The sequence below is a fragment of the Arvicola amphibius genome, chromosome 9 (assembly GCF_903992535.2).
Source record: "Arvicola amphibius chromosome 9, mArvAmp1.2, whole genome shotgun sequence".
Taxonomy (NCBI): Eukaryota; Metazoa; Chordata; class Mammalia; order Rodentia; family Cricetidae; genus Arvicola; species Arvicola amphibius.
Genome location: NC_052055.2, coordinates 103,058,230 through 103,076,383, shown reverse-complemented (window position 1 = coordinate 103,076,383; position 18,154 = coordinate 103,058,230). Strand labels below are relative to the sequence as shown.

General features: G+C 49.0%; 1 protein-coding gene across 1 annotated transcript; it reads right to left on the bottom strand.

The window, feature by feature from the left end:
• Positions 1-2,871: 2,871 nt before the first annotated feature.
• Positions 2,872-7,406, bottom strand: Pcbd1 (pterin-4 alpha-carbinolamine dehydratase 1). Its single transcript, XM_038342736.2, has 4 exons — positions 7,278-7,406; positions 4,738-4,869; positions 4,292-4,372; positions 2,872-3,438 (listed from the first exon to the last, which is right to left on the bottom strand). The coding sequence occupies exons 1-4, from the start codon at positions 7,278-7,280 to the stop codon at positions 3,340-3,342; spliced, it is 315 nt and encodes a 104-aa protein (XP_038198664.1). The 5' UTR covers positions 7,281-7,406; the 3' UTR covers positions 2,872-3,339.
• Positions 7,407-18,154: the final 10,748 nt, after the last annotated feature.

The following is an 18,154-nucleotide window of genomic DNA, read 5'->3' as shown; positions in this document are numbered from 1 at the left end:
GAATAGCCATCTGGGTGGTCCCCTGCCAGCTGGACAACGTGGCTCTGTCTGGCGAGTCAAAAGCCCATCATTTGATTTTTGGGGCCTATAACACCCCTGGATAATGGCACTGGGTGTCACATTCGCTTCCAAATAAGAAAGAGAAGGTTTCCCATGGTTGGTAGCCCAGCGTTAACACCAACAAGTTGTCAGTGCATTCTGACTTGACAGAATAAAGGCAGAGAATGTTACCTTTTCTGTGGTTCCTGACAAATGGCCCAGATCCCTGGTCACTGGAAAACCCTAAGATCGTCACTCGAAGATGCTCTACAGTATATACCCTAAGGTGATCAATCACCAGTATGCCCTGGGCAGACCTGGATGAACTGATGGCCGTGTATCTTTTTGTCTTTGGTGTGGTCTTGATGGTACTGAGCTGCCTCAGCCATACCCAGTGGTGACAAGAGCAGTGGCAGGCCTTCTCTGATAGCCACCGTGGGCAAAAGTCAGGCCTTGACAACACCCTCCCCAGTGCTGGGTGCTGCGCTCGGAGCCTCGTGCACAGTGGGTAAATGTCCTACCACTTCGCATTCTTTTTATTTATTTATTTATTCTGTATACAATATTCTGTCTGTGTGTATGCCTGCAGGCCTGAAGAGGGCACCAGGCCTCATTACAGATGGTTGTGAGCCACCATGTGGTTGCTGGGAATTGAACTCAGGACCTTTGGAAGAGCAGGCAATGCTCTTAACCTCTGAGCCATCTCTCCAGCCCCCACTTCGCATTTTTTAATTTTGAGGTAGATTCTCACTCAGTTGTCCAGACTAGGCTTGACCTTTTGATTCTCCCATCTCAGCCTCCCGGGTAGGTGGCTTCCAGACCTGTGCCATCGGGCCCAGTTTGACAGCCTTTTCTTGCCGTAGAGATCCAGGCCTTCCTTCCACTTGTGATTACATGCGATGGTCACTTCACCCTTTCTCTGTGTAGTGTCCTCCCCTAGAACTTCAGTGAGCTGTGTTGCTCGCAGAATAAAACTAGTTCCTAAAAGCTGTTGCCTGTCATTTGTAGATAGCGCTTTCAAATCCAGATCCATGGTGAGCGCACTAGGGGGGCCTATTAACAACAGAGCCCACCCTCCATGTTTTCTGTCTTTATCCCATGTCCTCCGCTGTTGGATCCAAGCACACTTGAGAACATTGTCCGAGTCCGGGTGGTCTTGATGGTGAGCTGTGTAGGCAGATCGCTCATTTCTCAACGTCACCCTCTGCCTCTTCTGGCCCTGGGGGGACCAACTTACCTAGATTGACTAGACTGCAAGCCAGGGGTCATAGGTGAGGATTACAGTGGGGTGGGCTGCTCCACCTGCACTGGGTGGAGATGAGATTGGGCTTTGCTCCCATTCTTACCATCTTGTCACTTGGGCATTTTCTACTCTTGTGAATTGCTAGCCAGGGACCTGACCTGTGTAAACTGTCCTTAACTGCTCCAGTAGCAGATAGCCCGTTAATATACCGCCTTGTTCTCCCTGTAATCAGCAGGCAAGCCCTTTGCTAAGACTGAGAACTGCAGAAGCCGTCGGAACTGGAGGTCTATCTGCTGTTGGACTCTGATGTATGCCAGTGAATTGGGAAGTGTATTGGGAATGACAAGTAAACGCAGAAGGGGACTGGGTAAGGAGCTGGTTCCAGTGATAATGGTAGCCCAGTTGGCTAGCTAGAGGAGCAGTTCCAGTTGAGAGCTCAAGATCCATGAAGTCAGGAAAGTACTGATAATCCCAGCTCAAATAGGAGCCCAGAGTTCTATGTGAAGGATAGGCAGCCTTTTTGCTCTAGGTGAGCCTTCAACTGATTGGACGAACCTTACCTATATTAGAGCAATCTGCTTTACTAAGGACCAATTCAAAGCTTAATGACCTCATCCAGAACCCCTCTGCTCCAATACAGCCAGAATCCTATTTGGTCAAATGTCAGGTACCTCAGGACATATCTAGGTTCATTCATACAAAATTAGCCATTACAGCACAAGGAAGAAAATAATGGTTGCAAACTGCTTTTCTAGATGTAGGTTCACATGTTGTATGCACACATTGCCCTATTCCTGATGCCATCAGCAGTTCCGGTCTCTGGGGTATAACTGGCATCCTTCCTTGTCAGCATTAGTCCCTTCTGTGTCCCCCTAAGCTCATGTCTCATCTTGTAATAGTTCATGGTTTTTCTGTCTGAGTACCCCTCATGATAATGAGCCTGCAGGTAAAGTACTCTGCTCCCTCCTTTCCCTCAGTTCATTGACCCTACTTGGCTGCCCAACAAAATAAGTGTTTCTATTCAGTTGCATTTTAGCTGGGGACAAGCTTGTGGCCTTAGTGGGATCATTCCTGTTGGCCGAACATGTGCAAAGCCCTGGGTTTGATCCCTAGAGTCACGAAAACCAGAACAGACTCCTCAAAATTAAGCATGATTATGTCTGGTGGTGGTGGCTCACACCTTTAATCCCAGCACTCAGGAGGCGGAGGCAGGTGGATCTCTGAGTTTGAGGCCAGCCTGGTCTACAGAGTGACTTCCAGGATAGCCAAGGCTACACAGAGAAACCATGTCTCAAAAATACAAACCAGGGCTGGAGAGATGGCTCAGCAGTTAAGAGCATTGCCTGCTCTTCCAAAGGTCCTGAGTTCAATTCCCAGCAACCACATGGTGGCTCACAACCATCTGTAATGGGGTCTGGTGCCCTCTTCTGGCCTGCAGGCATACACACATACAGAATATTGTATACATAAAAATAAATTAATTAAAAAAATAAAATTAAAAAAAAATACAAACCAAACCCCCCAAACATCTACAATTGATTTTAGTTTGTCATGGCCTGTGGAAAAGAAGGTTTCAGAAGCCAAACCAATTGATAGCATGGTTTTATTGGAGGCATCAAAGCACATGGTTCTGTGATCCAGCGGGGCTTGTTTTAGTTCTGGGGTCTAAGATTGAACTTTGTCATGCTTTAACCCAGCTACTTGGACGGTGAACTAGAAAGGGTAGAAAAGGGGCAAAACACAGCCTGGAAAGAAGACCGCTGCTGCTGGGAAGCCCATGGGGGAAGGGAAACCTCATTCAAAGTAGTGTAACATGGCAGATCCCCAGTGAGGGGAGTGACCCAGGCAAAGGTCGCAGTTCTTACTGCTGACCTTGATACCCACATCTTTCTGCACAGGGACTCATCCCTAAATGGAGGTGGTGCTCGCTGCAAGCAGCAGGGACCAGTGGCCAGCCTCCTTGGTTTCCTCTCTGGGTTCCTGTTCAGTCAGCCCCCAATCCCCCACCTCCACCACCCCCCCGCCCCGCCAGGATATTTTTTTAAAAAAGGACAGGTCTATGTCATAGACACAGCGACTTGTTCGATGAAGCTAGCCAGGTTTATGTCCCGTTCTGAAAGACCGGCACACTCGTGGGTGCTCAAGGTGATGTGGACCTGAATGAGAAAACCAGAAGTTCAGTGGCAGGCAAGCACCCTCCTGGGAAGAGCAACAGAGCCACCAGCTGTGCGCTCAGCTCTGCCAGCGATCTAGGAACTAGCCACTAGTCACTCCCAAAGACAGTAGCTGGTCACTGTTTTCCTGACAGCTCTAAGAAAGGGGCACACCTGCTGACACACCATTTTCCTTCAATAGTTTCCCAAAATGATGATTTCAGTAATAGGATAAAAAGTTCACAGAATGGAAGCCAGAGGCCAGCAAGATGTCTTAGTGGGAAAGGACACTCGCCAACAGGCCTGACAACCTGAGTTCAGCCTCCGGGATCCACAGAGTAGAAGGAGAGAACAGACTCCCACAAGTCGCCAGCTTGCTTCCACATGCACAGCATATATGTGCCCACACACTACACTAAACAAATGTTTAAAAAAAAAAAACCAACTTTTTTTTGAAGACAAAAGTTAAAATCAGAACTGAAGGTGGGCGTCCAAACACATCCTTCATGTTTTTATAGACAGTCCAGCAGCATTCTCAGCATGTTTATAAGTGTGATCTGCTGAGAGAGACAACTGAGTTCCGTCTTACTGTTCTCTCTCGTTCTTCCATCTGGAATAAAGCTGCTGGTGCTATTAACAGTGCCCTTCCTAATGTCTGACCACAATCGTTCATGGTATTTTACTTTGCACTTATCAGCACTGAGACGGGAGTCTCAGTTGTGGGGAGTCTCTGTTGGCTCTAGGAAGGGGACAGACAGACAGAAGGGGCTTCAGCTAACTGGTGAGGAAGGGCCCAGGGTCAGGTCCGAGAGCAAACCTTCAGGAAGATGAGGCTCTAGGACGGGGGCAGGCTCACCTTGTTGTACACGTTAAACCACTCGGGATGGTGGTCCAGCTTCTCAGCCTGCAAGGCCACTCTGGTCATGAAGCCAAAAGCCTGATAGATACAGGAGGATAGCTTAGCTTCTTCCAGGGCCTCTGGAGCTCTGACCTTCCCTGTGCCATCCTGTCCCTCATTCTGAGGCCCGTGTTAGTGTTAATCACATCCCCAGTGTGGTGCACACAGCACAGGCGGTTGCTGTCGGCCAGTATGTTATTAAAGTGCCTTTGAAAGGACATGCACTTGCTACCCTTTGGAGGACCGCCTCCTCCAAGGACTTCGAGTTCCGGGAAGGCAGGGCCCAGGGCCCTTCTCTTTGCAGGCCACTTGGAGAAGTATTTCCCCTTGGCTAGTAGGACATGGCATGGGCACAGAATGTGGCCCGGTTAAACCCCCCCCCACACCGCCCCCACACCACATACCCGGTTGAAGTCTTTAAAATGAAACTGTTTAAAGATGGCGTCTCGGCCTTCCAGTTCATTCCACCCTACCGCCCTCAGATTTGGCAGCAGCTGGTCCCGCTCCTCAGCACTCAGCCTGTGTGCCTTGCCAGCCTAGGAGAGGGAGAACAGAGGCCCCAGGGCCTTCCTTTTATAGGTCAAGAACATGCCCCAGACTTTTGGGGAGGAATATAGCCGGGCTGGCTGCTGTGGATACAAGCGCCCTGCTCCAAGCCACAGGTCTTTGGGTTTGTAAGGAAGCGCCCCACTAGGAGGTGGGGTCTGGGCTGGCTTATTGATAGGCTCCTGGGTCCTGTACTTTTTGTTATGGGTTTTCTCGGTTGGTAGGCTTGGTGGGTGGGTGGATACATGTATGTGCATGTATGTGTGTGAAGGTCAAAGGGCAATCTCAGATGCCATTTTCAGGTATCATTTGCCTTTAGTTTAATAAAAGAATTTTATTAAAATTTTTTATCTTATGTGTAAAGGTGTTTTGTCGTCACATTCTGGTGCCTGAAGAGGCCAGAAGAGGGTGTCAAATACCTCAGAACCAGAATCACATGCAGTTGGGAGCTGTCACATGAGTGCTGGGAACCGAATCCAGGTCCTTTGGAATAGAAGCCAGTGTTCTTTTGTTTTGTTTTGTTTTTTCGAGACAGGGTTTCCCTGTAGTTTCTAGAGCCTGTCCTGGATCTAGCTCTTGTAGATCAGGCTGGCCTCGAACTCAGAGATCCTCCTGCCTCTGCCTCCCGAGTGCTGGGATTAAAGGCGTGCGCCACTGCCGCCCGGCCAGAAGCCAGTGTTCTTAACCATGGAGCAACTCCCCAGCCTCCTCCCCACTTTGTTCGCTTTATTTAGACAAGGTCTCTCACCAAGTAGGTTAAACTCGCTGCCATTGAGCCTCAGAGATCCATCTATCTCTGCCTCCCCGAGTCTGGGATTACAAGTACAAACTACATTTAAAAAGTGCTTTCTTGGGTAAAAAGACTTGCGTGACAGGTTCCAGGCCAGCACTGGGGCCTACAGACCAGCCCTGGGAACTACAGACCATCCCTGGGGCCTACAGACCAGCCCTGGGGCCTACAGACCAGCCCTGGGGCCTACAGACCAGCCCTGGGGCCTATGGAACAGCACTGGGAACTACAGACCAGCCCTGGGAACTACAGACCAGCCCTGGGGCCTACAGACCAGCCGTGGGAACTACAGACCAGCCCTGGGGCCTACGGAACAGCACTGGGAACTACAGACCATCCCTGGGGCCTACAGACCAGCCGTGGGAACTACAGACCAGCCCTGGGGCCTGCGGAACAGCACTGGAAACTACAGACCATCCTGGGAACTACAGACCATCCCTTGGGCCTACAGACCAGCCGTGGGAACTACAGACCAGCCCTGGGGCCTACGGAACAGCACTGGGAACTACAGACCATCCCTGGGAACTACAGACCAGCCCTGGGGCCTACAGACCAGCACTGGTGTTTGTGCTCTGCCTCATCACTCGGCTTCACTGACAAGGGATGGCTATAGAGAAGGCAACAGAGATCTGCACTGTGGTTAATAATAGGGAAGTCTTTCCAGAGCGGGCTGATAAGCTGGGCTCTTGTAACCAGGCAACCAGATATCAATGGGGCACCAGAACCCACTGTTTTGTTTTTGGTTTTTTGCTTGTTTGTTTTGGTTTTTTGTTTATTATTTTGGTTTTATGTTTTGTTTTCTTTTTATCTTGACTCCCAAAGGAGTGGTGGGTACAGGTGAACTGGAGGGATGCTGGGAGGTGCGGGGTGGGGTGGGGGGATGGTACCTTCTCTTTAGAGTTTCCCAGAACTCCCTAGTCTTAGAATGATAACCCTCTGCACTCTGGGGTCAGAGGAGTAAGGGCCTTGTTTGCTTAGCAAAGCTCTATCGGCCTTTGGCAGTGTGGGCCCAGGGATTACTTATTATCCAAGCCTGTGTCTTTGGTCCCTAGTAACCATTCCCAGGCCACAGCTGCTAAAACGGCTTCCAATCCCCCCGACTGCTCCAAAGGTGCGCGGTTTGGTAAGAGTTTCAGGGTCTAGCAGCTCCAGGGGCACTCCTTTCCAAAGGACCTAAGATCCTGACCCACGAAGGTGGGACACAGAATCCCAGCTAGGTGCTTGGGCCGGGCGCAAGACCGGGGACAGCACTAGGGTGCCGAGAGAGCTGAGCCCCGCCAGATCCGGCACCCCAAGGGACCAGCTAGCCTTTAGGGCCAGAACCACGCCATGGAGACCCGCCTTCCTGCCACACCACGCCATGGAGACCCGCCTTCCTGCCACACCCCGCCGGAGCCCGCCAGCAGGCGGCCTGGAGTCCAGACAGGCCAGGCTCCGGTCTCTCCAGGCCCGCCACCATCGCCACCTCCCATATCTACACCCCAGCGCCCCCGAGGGCAGCAAGGTGACCCTAGCCCAGCGCGATGGCGCTGCCCGCACCCTCATCATCGGAGCCCTAGCCCGACTTCCCGATCCCCGCTCAGGGTTCACCATACGTCCTGCGCTTACCATGTCCAGCGCGGGTAGCAGGTGGCAGCAGAGAGGGAGAGGCGGCCGGCAGGCAGGAGGCCACCCGCGGGGGCGGAGCAGAGATCCGGCTGCCGCCGGGTAATAATTAACGTGGGTCCTCCTTGCTCCACGCCCTTCCAGCGTTTTCTATGCCCCGTGCTCTTTGAGCATGGCTGTGTGATGGGCTCCAGGGCAAAGGCTTTGGTTCCTCGCTCTGCTGCCTGTCTGCTGGAGGACTCTGAGTGCCAGACTGCCTGACCTATTGGTATCTTAACAATGACAACGACAAAAGCCACCCAGGTAAATGTGACACACACTGAATTGCACATACATAAAGTTCACCACTGTAACCGTCCTGACAGGAGAGAAGATATCTAAAGGGAGACATTGTGTCCCTCCCCGGGGTTGTCAGGCTGTTGAAACGATGAACCCTAAGAAATCAAAATTTCTCTAGGAGTCTCATGTTAGGAGAAGGAAAAGGCTGGGATCTGGTGCTAGCCAGAAGAGAAAGTTGTCTTCTGGAAAGATGTCACACCATTCTGGCAACTTGCCAGACCATCCTTGAAGGTGACCCCACTTTGGCTGCAACTGCTTAGTTAGGCGGTCTCCTTGCTCTCTATTTAAATCAGAGCCTTATAGCAGGAGATGGACTTGGAGGATCCTGGACTTCGTTTCTTTTGCTAGTGTGTCCATTTCACCTTGTTCTGCATTCCACTGTTTTAATCGTCAAAAAGATTTATTTGTTTGTATGTATGTATATGTATGTATATGTGTGTGTATGTGTGTGTGCGCACACATGAGTTTATGTGCACAGCATGCATGTTGGTGTCATGGAGGCCAAAATGGAGCATTGGATCCCTTGGAACTGTCGTGAGCTGCCTGATGGGGTGCTGGGAGGCAAATTCAGATTTTCTGCAAGAACTGTAAGTGCTCTGAACCCCTGTGCTATCTCTTCAGCCCCTCTGGCTGACTTGGCTCTTTAGTTGGCATACAGAGAACAGCCTGACTTGTTAGGGCTCCCAGGGTCCACGCTCTGACCCTAACAACTCCAGTAACAGGGCGAGACATATACTTCTCTTAGAAACTGTTGACCCAATCAGCTCTGAAATTTCCTTGTGCCACCTTGTACCCTCTCTCTTTCCAGGGTTCCCCTAAGCCAACCATTTACAATTGTTGTAGTCTGCATTTTCTAGACAGTCCCATACATGCAACCATATAGTATTTACTCAGCATCTTTGCTATGTGGTCCAGCCCTGTGCCATGTGCCACCAGTTCTTTGCTTTCATGGCTAAGTAAAATTATTGTTTCCTTAGCTGTGGAAGGGGTGGTGGGTATAGGCGGGTTGTTGAGAGGGGGCTTCACTTTCTCTTTAGAGTCTTCTAGAACCTCCGAAGTCAGACTGACAACCTTCTGAACTCATTGATTGGCTGTGAACGGAAGTTCTTGAAAAGAACTACCCCTCCCACTGAGCCTTCTACAAGGCTGATAAACTGATGTGGTGGCTCTCAACCTTCCTATTGCTGCGACCTTTTAATAGAGTTCCTTGTGTTGTGGTGACCCTGTCTTAGAGTTCCTATTGCTGTGAAGAGACACTGTGACCACCGCAACTCTTTTTTTTTTTTTTTTTTTTTTGGTTTTTTGAGACAGAGTTTCTCTGTGGCTTTGGAGCCTGTCCTGGAGCTAGCTCTTGTAGACCAGGCTGGCCTCGAACTCACAGAGATCCGTCTGCCTCTGCCTCCCGAGTGCTGGGATTAAAGGCGTGCGCCACCATCGCCCGGCTGGTTTAGTCTATTATCATGGTGGGACATGGAGGCGTGCAGGCAGACATGTAGCTGGAGAAGGAGCTAAGTGTCCTTCATCTTGACTTATAGGCAGCAGGAAGTGGTCTGTTTCACTAGGAATAGCTTGAGCACAGGAGACCTCAAAGCCCACCCCCGCAGTGACAGACTTCCTCCAACAAGGCCACACCTCCTAATAGTCCAACTCCCTTTGGGGACCATTTTCTTTCAAACCACCACAACTCCCAACTGTAAAATTATTTTCATTGCTACTTTGTAACTGTAATTTTGCTACTGTTATGCATTGCAGTGTAAATATCTGATATGTGACCCCTGTGGGGTTCGTGACCCACAGGTTAAGAACTGTTGGGAGCCTCCGTGGTTCTGGAGAGTTGAGAAGACTGCAGGTCCAGAACCTTATCAGCTTGGGTCATCTTCAGCTCTCTTAATAACCACCTATTTCCCTCTGTATGTGACCTAGCATGTTGGTGGCTGGTAGATAAATCCTTTGAAGTACACAGAGCCCTAGTTTTCATCAACCCAATGGCTAAAAATGGCCACCAGATGGCATGTGAGGTCTCTGGCTGACATTGCCCACTGTTCTGGAACTCATCTACTTAATGTTTCCCCCAACATGTTTGGAAAACTTCTTTTTTAAAGTTTTCTTTGTTCTGTTATTAGAAAAATATGAAACTGTTAACTATGCTGGAACATCGAATTTGGGGTAGTCTAAGTGAGTGTTCCTGGGTCTCTATCAGTCACATTTGGCTCCAGAATATACTCGTGTGTGTGTGTGTGTGTGTGTGTGTGTGTGTGTGTGTGTGTGTGTGTACAGGGCTATTACAAATAAAGTGGTTAGGAGTAGAAAGCTCCCAGTTATATATGTGTGCAGGTACTCACAAGGGCCAGCTCCCATACAGCTGGAGTTATAGGCAGTCGTGAGCTACCCAATGTGAGTTCTGGGAATTGAGCCCAGTAAGTGCTCTTTACTGCTGAGCCATTTCTCTAGTCCCTTAACGCTCGATACTTCCTAAGAATATTAGGCTCGTGGTTAAGCACCGTTAAGTGCTGTTGAGAATGTTAATTCTGTGATATGTCTTTATTGCCTGCTCCCTTCAGTGGATTTTCCTCTGATGGTGTTCTTTTTTCTTTACTGTCTTTAAACACACTAAGCTATTAGGAAGTAGCTGCTCCTCTTGATTGACAGCTGTAGGCCCTTCCTTTGTGCCTGGCTGCTTTGAGCTGGGGGGGGGGGGGTCTGTCAACCAAGCAGCCCTTTCCTTAGCAATTGGTTCAACTGTCAGCAGGGCAAAACAGCTGCTTCGACTGCTTTCTGGCCACTCGGAGAGAACGCCACTCCAGGTGCAAAGGCCACTGCAGTCAGGGCTGCAGCTAGAGCCAGACCTGCTGCTGGAGGCTTTGCTGCAGTCATGACCAGTCCATGCAACAATCACAGCCTATAAAAGATGGGGAGACACAGGCCTTGGTGAACTGTGGACAGTCTTGTTCTCCCTACAGCACTGTTTTCATTCAGCGTAGGAGGGGGAGGGACCTCGCCAGTGACGCAGTAAGAAGCCTGTGGTTGGCGTAAAAGGAAACTTAAAAAAACAAAGCAAGCAAACAAGCAAAAAAAATTACATTTATTTGCATGCTTACTGGCATGCATGTGTGCGTGTGTGTGTGTATTCATGTGGGCACACATGTGCCACAAGGATGTATGGAAGCCAGAAAACAACGTTCAGGAGTCAGTCAGTCTTCTTTTTCCATCATGTGGGCGCCAGGGATTGAACTCACGTTATTAAGATTTAGCAGCAAGTACCTTTACCGCTGAGCCGTTTCATAGGCCCAATTCCTCCTTTTTTCACTGGATTGTCCGGGCCTTTGCTAGAAAACCAATCAACGGTGTTTGTGGGTTGATTCTGGGCGCTCATTCATCTACTACTACCCATGGAGACACCCACACCACTGTCCTGACCACCACAACTTTTTAATAAGTTTAAAAGTCTGGTACCTAAGTCTCTTAGCACATAAAGCATTGTTTTTTATTAACCTTTCTTCCTGCATACTCTCCCTTTCCCCCTCTGTAGCAGTGTAGCTAATGTGCTAATATGAATTCTGCTTTTTGTTTTTGCAAAATTTCTGCTGCTTTATATACACACATTTTAATTTATGTACTATATTATGTATACATTACAAGAATACTATATTGCACATTGTTTTGTATAAAGCATAAGACTTAAGTCAGATGCCGGGCGGTGGTGGCGCACGCCTTTAATCCCAGCACTCGGGAGGCAGAGGCAGGCGGATCTCTGTGAGTTCGAGGCCAGCCTGGTCTACAAGAGCTAGTTCCAGGACAGGCTCTAAAAAAGCTGCAGAGAAACCCTGTCTCGAAACCCCCCCCCCCAAAAAAAAAGACTTAAGTCAGAGCTTTTGTCCTATCCATGATGCTTCAATCTATAAAAAGATTCTAACTACTGCTCTGTATTCTGTGATGGAAGTCTGCCCTGGTTTCTCATTGCAGTGACGGCCACTTAGGTTGTCTCCGACTCCTTGCCACGACCACACCATGATCACCCCAACATCACCTGAGCAGATGCTCCCTCAAAAACCGCAGGACAAGGCTGAATTTGCAGCTCCAGCAGCTCCCAAGCCGACAAACACAACCTGCACACCCAGCACTTCCCCTCACAGGTGTGCGTCTCAGAACCTTCCAGATGTTTCCAGAACGGGGACAGCAGCAGCTTTTCTCGCTTGTGCTGTGTGAGGGTTCCTATTTGCTCACATGTCTCACCTTTGGCAGCATCAGACCTCTGGGGGAGAGTGTGAGGGGCTGACAGCTACAGATGGAGAGCTGGATACCTTTCTCTGTGAGTTGCTCTGTTCCCTAAGGGCAGTGAGGATTTCACTGGCGTATCAGCATCTGCGGTGCACTATCTGTGAGTTGCTTTCTAATATTCTTTTTGCCCATCTTCTAGAATTTTTATTTATTCTCTTTTCAGTGGACTCTTTGGGAGTCCCTGTATAGACAACACTGCTTCTCAGCTTTGCGTCTTGCGAACAACAGCCTCTGCCACTCCTCTAGATGTACACTAACTTCAGCCTTGATTTCTTGTGGGTTATATTTGTTTACTGAGGGAGGAGGGAAGAAGGAAACGGTAGTCAGCTGTCAGGCAACTTTCTGGAGCGGATTCTCTTCCTTTGATCTTGTGGGACCCAGGGATTGAACTCAGGTCATCAGGCTTGGAGGCAAGCACCTGTAGCCATCTTGCCAGCCCATAGGAACATGGTTCATCTTCCTGTGATCTTCGTTTAATAGTGGTTTGTGTTCATGGACATAGGACAGTGGTCCTCTTCACTTGATGCGTTTTCCTTTTAGCATTTTTGTTTGTTTCTGTCGTGGTGTTGGGGACTGCAGACACTCAGACCCTGAATTTTCTGTGACCCCTTGTCTGCCGGAGTAAACAACTTGTTTTCCTATGCTTGCAGCTGCTCTGAGCACGAGACCCTCATGAGTTCCTGATGGCAGGGGAGTGGTTTCTGGTGGGCTTGCAGCTGAAAAGTCCTTAGAGCTGGGGCATGGCCATTAGTCAAGGAAAGCCCTATATAAGCTGCCCTGGAACACAATAAAGGGGGCATCCTTGTTTTAAGAACGACCTGTGTCTCTGTGTGTGTGTTTCAATCTCCAGCCCCTTGTGCGACTCACGAACCGTCGCGTGGTAGACAGGCAGTACTGTACAGGTGGACTTTACATCTTGTGAGACAAAAAAGTGTTTTACAGTGTGGGCCACCTAGTGAGCCTGCTGCCTCTCCCTCTCAAGGGCTAGGATTACAGTAATGAACTATGAGCCATGCATTAGCATTTTCTAGAGAGGAGCTCCCAAGAATCTTTCCGTGTTAGCAGAGAGACACTATTGTTGTGATCACTGTTTTTTGTTTTTGTTTTGAGACGGGTTTCTCTGTGTAACAGCTTTCACTGTCCTGAAACTTGCTTTGTACATCAGGTTGGCTTTGAACTCACAGAGATCCACCTGTCTCTACCTCCTAAGTGCTGGGATTAAAGGTGTGCGCCACCACTGCCCACCTGTTTTTCTGGTTTGGAGACAAGGTCTCTTGTAGTCATGGCTGGATTCAAATTCACTCTGTGACTGAGGATGACCGTGACCTTTTGATGCCCCTCCTACCTCCCAAGTGCTGGGATTACAGGTGTGTGCTGTTTTGCGTTTTTTTTTTTTTTTTTTTTTTTTAATTGCCATTTTGAACACAGCAGTGACTTCCCACACAGTGTGCTTGCTGGCTGTCCATGACAAAAAATGAAATTCTGATAGGGTTCTATCTGTGTGCACGTGGATGGGGCATATCATCCGGGTGCCTGAAGCCAAGGTTGGTCTGTGTGTGTGTGGATGGGGCATATCATCAGGGTACCTGAAGCCATGGTTGCTCATGTTTGGCTCAGGATAAATGCTTACTGCTTCTAGAGCAAGAGCTGTGTTTCATGTCTTTATTTTAAGGTTTGCCATGGCGTTTGGGGAGGAGGCAGTATTGGAGATTCTGCCCCGCAAGCGAGCCCTCTCCCACAGAACTGTAAGAGAAATGGCTTCTCCCTGAACCGAAGGAAACAAGTCCTCACCGTAAAGAAAATCTTCAATAATCGTTTTAGGATTTGAAAGGACAATCCGATCTAGTACGCGGAAAATTATGTGTTTCAAGTTTGTTTAAAAGTATTCTTTACCGAACTGTTGTAAGCTAAAGATAGCTCCAAATGAGACAGAAAGAAACCCAACACCACCAACAATAACCTTTCTTATGTGTGGAAAAACAGCAACAAAGCTGTTTTACACATCCTCCCCTTCTCCAAAGTTCTGGGAAAGGATTTCCAGGCCTTCACTTAGACCAGCACCATTGACTACTTTCGCATTCCAGAATGCTGTCAACAAAAGCCCAGGCAGAAATCTTAATCCTGGAACTGGGAGAGTAGCTCAGAGGGCCCGAGTTCAAATCCCCAGTGCCTGTGTACAGAAACGAGGCATGGCGGCACCAGCCAGTGATCCCAGCGTTGGGAAGGGAGGGAGAGCATGATGGGGGCTTGCCCAGCCTAGCTGAGTTGGTGAGTTCCAGGCTCAGTGAGAGACCCTGTCTCAAAAGAACACGGCGCCGAGAGCTGGAGAGATGGCTCGCTCAGCGGTTAAGAACACTGGCTGCTCTTCCAGAGGACCCAGGGTTCAATTCCCAGCAACTGTAGGGTGGCTCACAGCTGTCTGTAACTCCAGTTCCAGAAGACTGGAAATCCTCATATCAATGTACATTTGAAAAAGAATGGGGTGGGGAGCAATCAAGTAAGACACCTAGCATCAACCTCTGGCCTTCACATGTACCCACAAATACAAACCATATACACACACTCGTCTTAATGTGTGGACAGCAGTTCAAATCTGGCATTGTGAATCATTTGGTTCTTTCCCCTGCCCTGCAAAAACAAACACCAAATAATACAAATAAAAATAAAACCGAAAATGAGCTAAGCATGGACACACACCCCTGTAATCCCAGCCCTCTAGAGTTTGAGACAGGAGGATTTCGCGTTCAAGGTTAGCCTGAGCCACGTAGGCTTGTCTTGAAAACAAAATATTGGAGAGCGTTTGCTCACAAGCATTGCACACCTTGTATGTGGAGGACTTCCCAGGGCTGCTGGCTCTGCTCACTGCCAGAGGAAAGGCTAGATAGAGCCTCTCACAAGTGGGGATACTCCAGAAGGCACTCCTATAACCAGGGCGGCTCTCAGTGACTCATGAAGATATGACAGGGATTAAGTGCTACACAGATGTGCCCTTTGAAACCCAGATAAATGTCTCCCAACATCTCTACTGAAGGATACGGAGAAGGGGGGGAAGTGGAAAGAGAAAAACTGGTCCTCGGATGTGCCACTAGAGGAGGGGCTAGGCTCAGAGCTCACTCTTCCCAGATCTTTTGATCTTCTCCCATCCCCCACCCCTCCTCTCCTCACCTCAAGTTAAAAAACAAACTCAAAACAAATCAAAAAGGACAGGATTGCTCTTAGAAATGGTGGAAGAGGCTTATTGCAGATAAGAATAATAAGAGGAATCTGGAAGGGTCCAGACAGAACTGGGCCATGCGGGGAGGGTGGTGAAAGAGGGAGAGAGAGGAACCAGGGATGACCAAGGAGACTGTGAGCACCAACAGGCCAAGAGACAAAAGGGATGAGCATCTGTGGCGAGGGAAGGTGGAGGCTAAGGGGCCCAGTGTGAGAGGAACAAGAACTCTGTACCAGGTACTGGCTTTTCTGAGAGGCATTGGCAGCAGCAGCTCTGACATGTTAAATGGGCACCTCAGCCATTTGTCCTGAGTTTGAGACCCAACATTTCTCTCCCTTCTTTCTCCATATCTTTCCCGCCCCTTTCTCTCCCTTCTCCCCTACCTTACCCTCTCTCCCCTCCTGTTCCCACTATCTTAGCATCTTTTCTCAGCTCCATTTTGTACCAAGCTTTTTCTTTTGGGGCACCAACCAGCTCCCAAATCATGACCTGGAGACTTACTGGTTTCAAATGCCAAGCCTAGCTTAGGTTTCTTTCTGGCTAGCTCTTTCGTTTTTTTTTTTTTGTTGTTGTTGTTGTTGTTGATTGGTTTTGTTTTTCAAGACAGGGTTTACTCTATGTAGCTTTCTTTCTTTTTAAAGCTTTATGTATTTTGTATACAATGTTCTGTCTGCATGTATCCATGCAGGCCAGAAGAGGGCGCCAGATCTCATTACAGATGGTTGTGAGCCACCATGTGGTTGCTGGGAATTGAACTCAGGACCTCTGGAAGAACAGCCAGAGCTCTTAACCTCTGAGCCATCTCTCCAGCCCCCTTACTCTGTGTAGTTTTGGAGCCTGTCCTGGAGCTTGCTCTGCAGCCTCAAAATCACAGAGATCTGTCTGCCTCTGCCTCCCTAGTGCTGGGATTAAAGGCCTGCACCACCACCACCTGGCTCTGGCTAGCTCTTTTAACTTAAACTAACCTGTTTTCTCTTTGTCTACCTTTTGCCTCGGTGCCTTTTACCTTTCTTCCTCTGTATATCTTACTTTTGCTGCTTCTCCTGTCTATCTGGAGGCTGCCTGCCTGGCCTGGGCGTGTCCCTTTCTTTCTCCTTGTTCTCTTTTTTTCTTTTCTCCTCCTGTTTATTCTCTTTGCCCGCCAGCACCCCCTATCCTTCTCCTGCCTAGCTATAGGCTGTTCAGCTTTTATTAGACCAGTCAGGTGCCTTAGGCAGGCAAGGCGAAACAAATGCAGCACATCTTTACATTGTTAGACATAAACACGCAGCATAAACAAATGTAACACATCTTTGCCCAGTTAAAATAATATTCCATAACACCACTCCCCTTTCTTCCTTGAACCTGACAGTCTGCCTCTTCTGTCTGGGATATTCTCTCTACTCAACCCTTACAGACTTCAAGGTACAGGGAGCTAAGGTCCCCTCTCAAACAAAAGTAGACAAGTTTGAGGGTAAGCATGAACTCCCGTGACAGAGATAGAATCTGGTGCCATTGCCCAGAGTTCTCAGGTCCCCAGCAGGAGCCAGTGACTGCCGGTTTAGGTAAACAGACTTCTTGGAACCCCCTCGATCACCCTGCTCTTTCCTGCTGTAAGACTTTTCTCATAGACTTGCAGGGAGGGAGCCTTTGTTTATGAATTTCTTCCAGTCTCATTTGTTCTTCAGCTTTGCAACTTAGACAACCTAAGGATTAAAATTCTTGCATAGTCCAGTCTGTCTAGCTTGTTCTTTGTTTCCAGATCTGTGGCTTGCTGAGGAAGACTCCTCATCCCAATATTAAAGAGGATTTGTCTGTTATCTGTTATCATACACACACACACACACACACACACACACACACACACACACACATAGTTTTTTTTTTAAAGCAGTTGGTGGAAGCTGTGTCAATCTGTTATATAGCATTGTACTTAGAGCCAAACAATCGCCATGTTGGGGAGTTCGGCTGGGCCTACTCACAAAAGGTCATCACCACTGGGCTTGTTGACTGTCAGCATTCACTCTTGGAAAGAGGAGGTAGGGAGGGTCATGGGACCCTCACCTGAGTCTCCAGCCACACCAGTTGTATGCAAAATTCTGCCCTAAGGTTTCTTTCTGGGAGGGGCTAGGGTGTATAGGCTAGGAAGGCTAGGGGATGGGCTCCATCCATGAGAAAGACCTCATCTCTGCCCTGTAAAGAATTTCCTTTCAGCCTTTTGAGGGGGCACACTTACATACCAGTAAGTTAGCCTTTACCTAGGTTCTGTAAGGAAGTCCCATAAACTGTTGGTTCCCCAGAGTGAACTTTGGTGGCATTGTACCTTGGTGTGTTGTTGAGATCTTAGAGGGAGGGGTAGATTTTAGCAATACCACCTCTCTGGCATTTCCTTGGGGGGCATTGTGTGAGATACAATAACAAAATCCACAGACGTGAGAGCATTCCCAGTACTTATCCCTCCAAGCAGATAAGCAATTATCTCCAGCACTGAATGCTCCTTCCCCCCCCCCCCCCCCCCGCCCCGACCTGGACACCTGCTGTGGTTAGTTAGTTTTCATTTGTCATGGACTGGGTTTGGAGTCACCTAGGAGGCACACTTCTGGGCTGGTCATTGACCCTTCCAGAGGACTTTAACCTAGGGAGGGAAGACTCATCCTGAGTGCAGGTGGCACTAACCCATTGTAGCGCCCGCACTACAGGACGGTACGCAAGCCGGGAACTAGGCTGGAGATTTAAAAAGATGCACACACACACACACACACACACCAGATAGAGACATGGGTCATCCTTGAAACAAGAATGCCAGCTTATCTAGGGATCCTTCACTGATAGCCACTCTCCAGCTCTTGGGATTTCCAGCTGTAAAACCCACCAGAATTCACTCCCCTGCCATCAGGAACTCATGAGGGTCTCGTGCTCAGAGCAGCTAGCTGCAGGCACAGGGAAACAAGTTGTTTTGCTCAGTTCACTCCAGCAGGCAAAGGGTCTGAGGCAGGCAAAGAAAGTCAAGGGGCCAGGGGTCTGCAGCCCCCCCACAACCCATGACCAGGGGTCCTTGACTAAGTGAAAA

What these genes read in the sequence shown, in the direction of transcription:
- Pcbd1 (XM_038342736.2), bottom strand. An exon ending in ATTTTAAAGACTTCAACCGG is followed by an intron (nt 4,373 to 4,737) that starts GTATGTGGTGTG and finishes TGTATCTATCAG; the next exon opens with GCTTTTGGCTTCATGACCAG. An exon ending in GGTTTAACGTGTACAACAAG is followed by an intron (nt 3,439 to 4,291) that starts GTGAGCCTGCCC and finishes TTTCTCATTCAG; the next exon opens with GTCCACATCACCTTGAGCAC.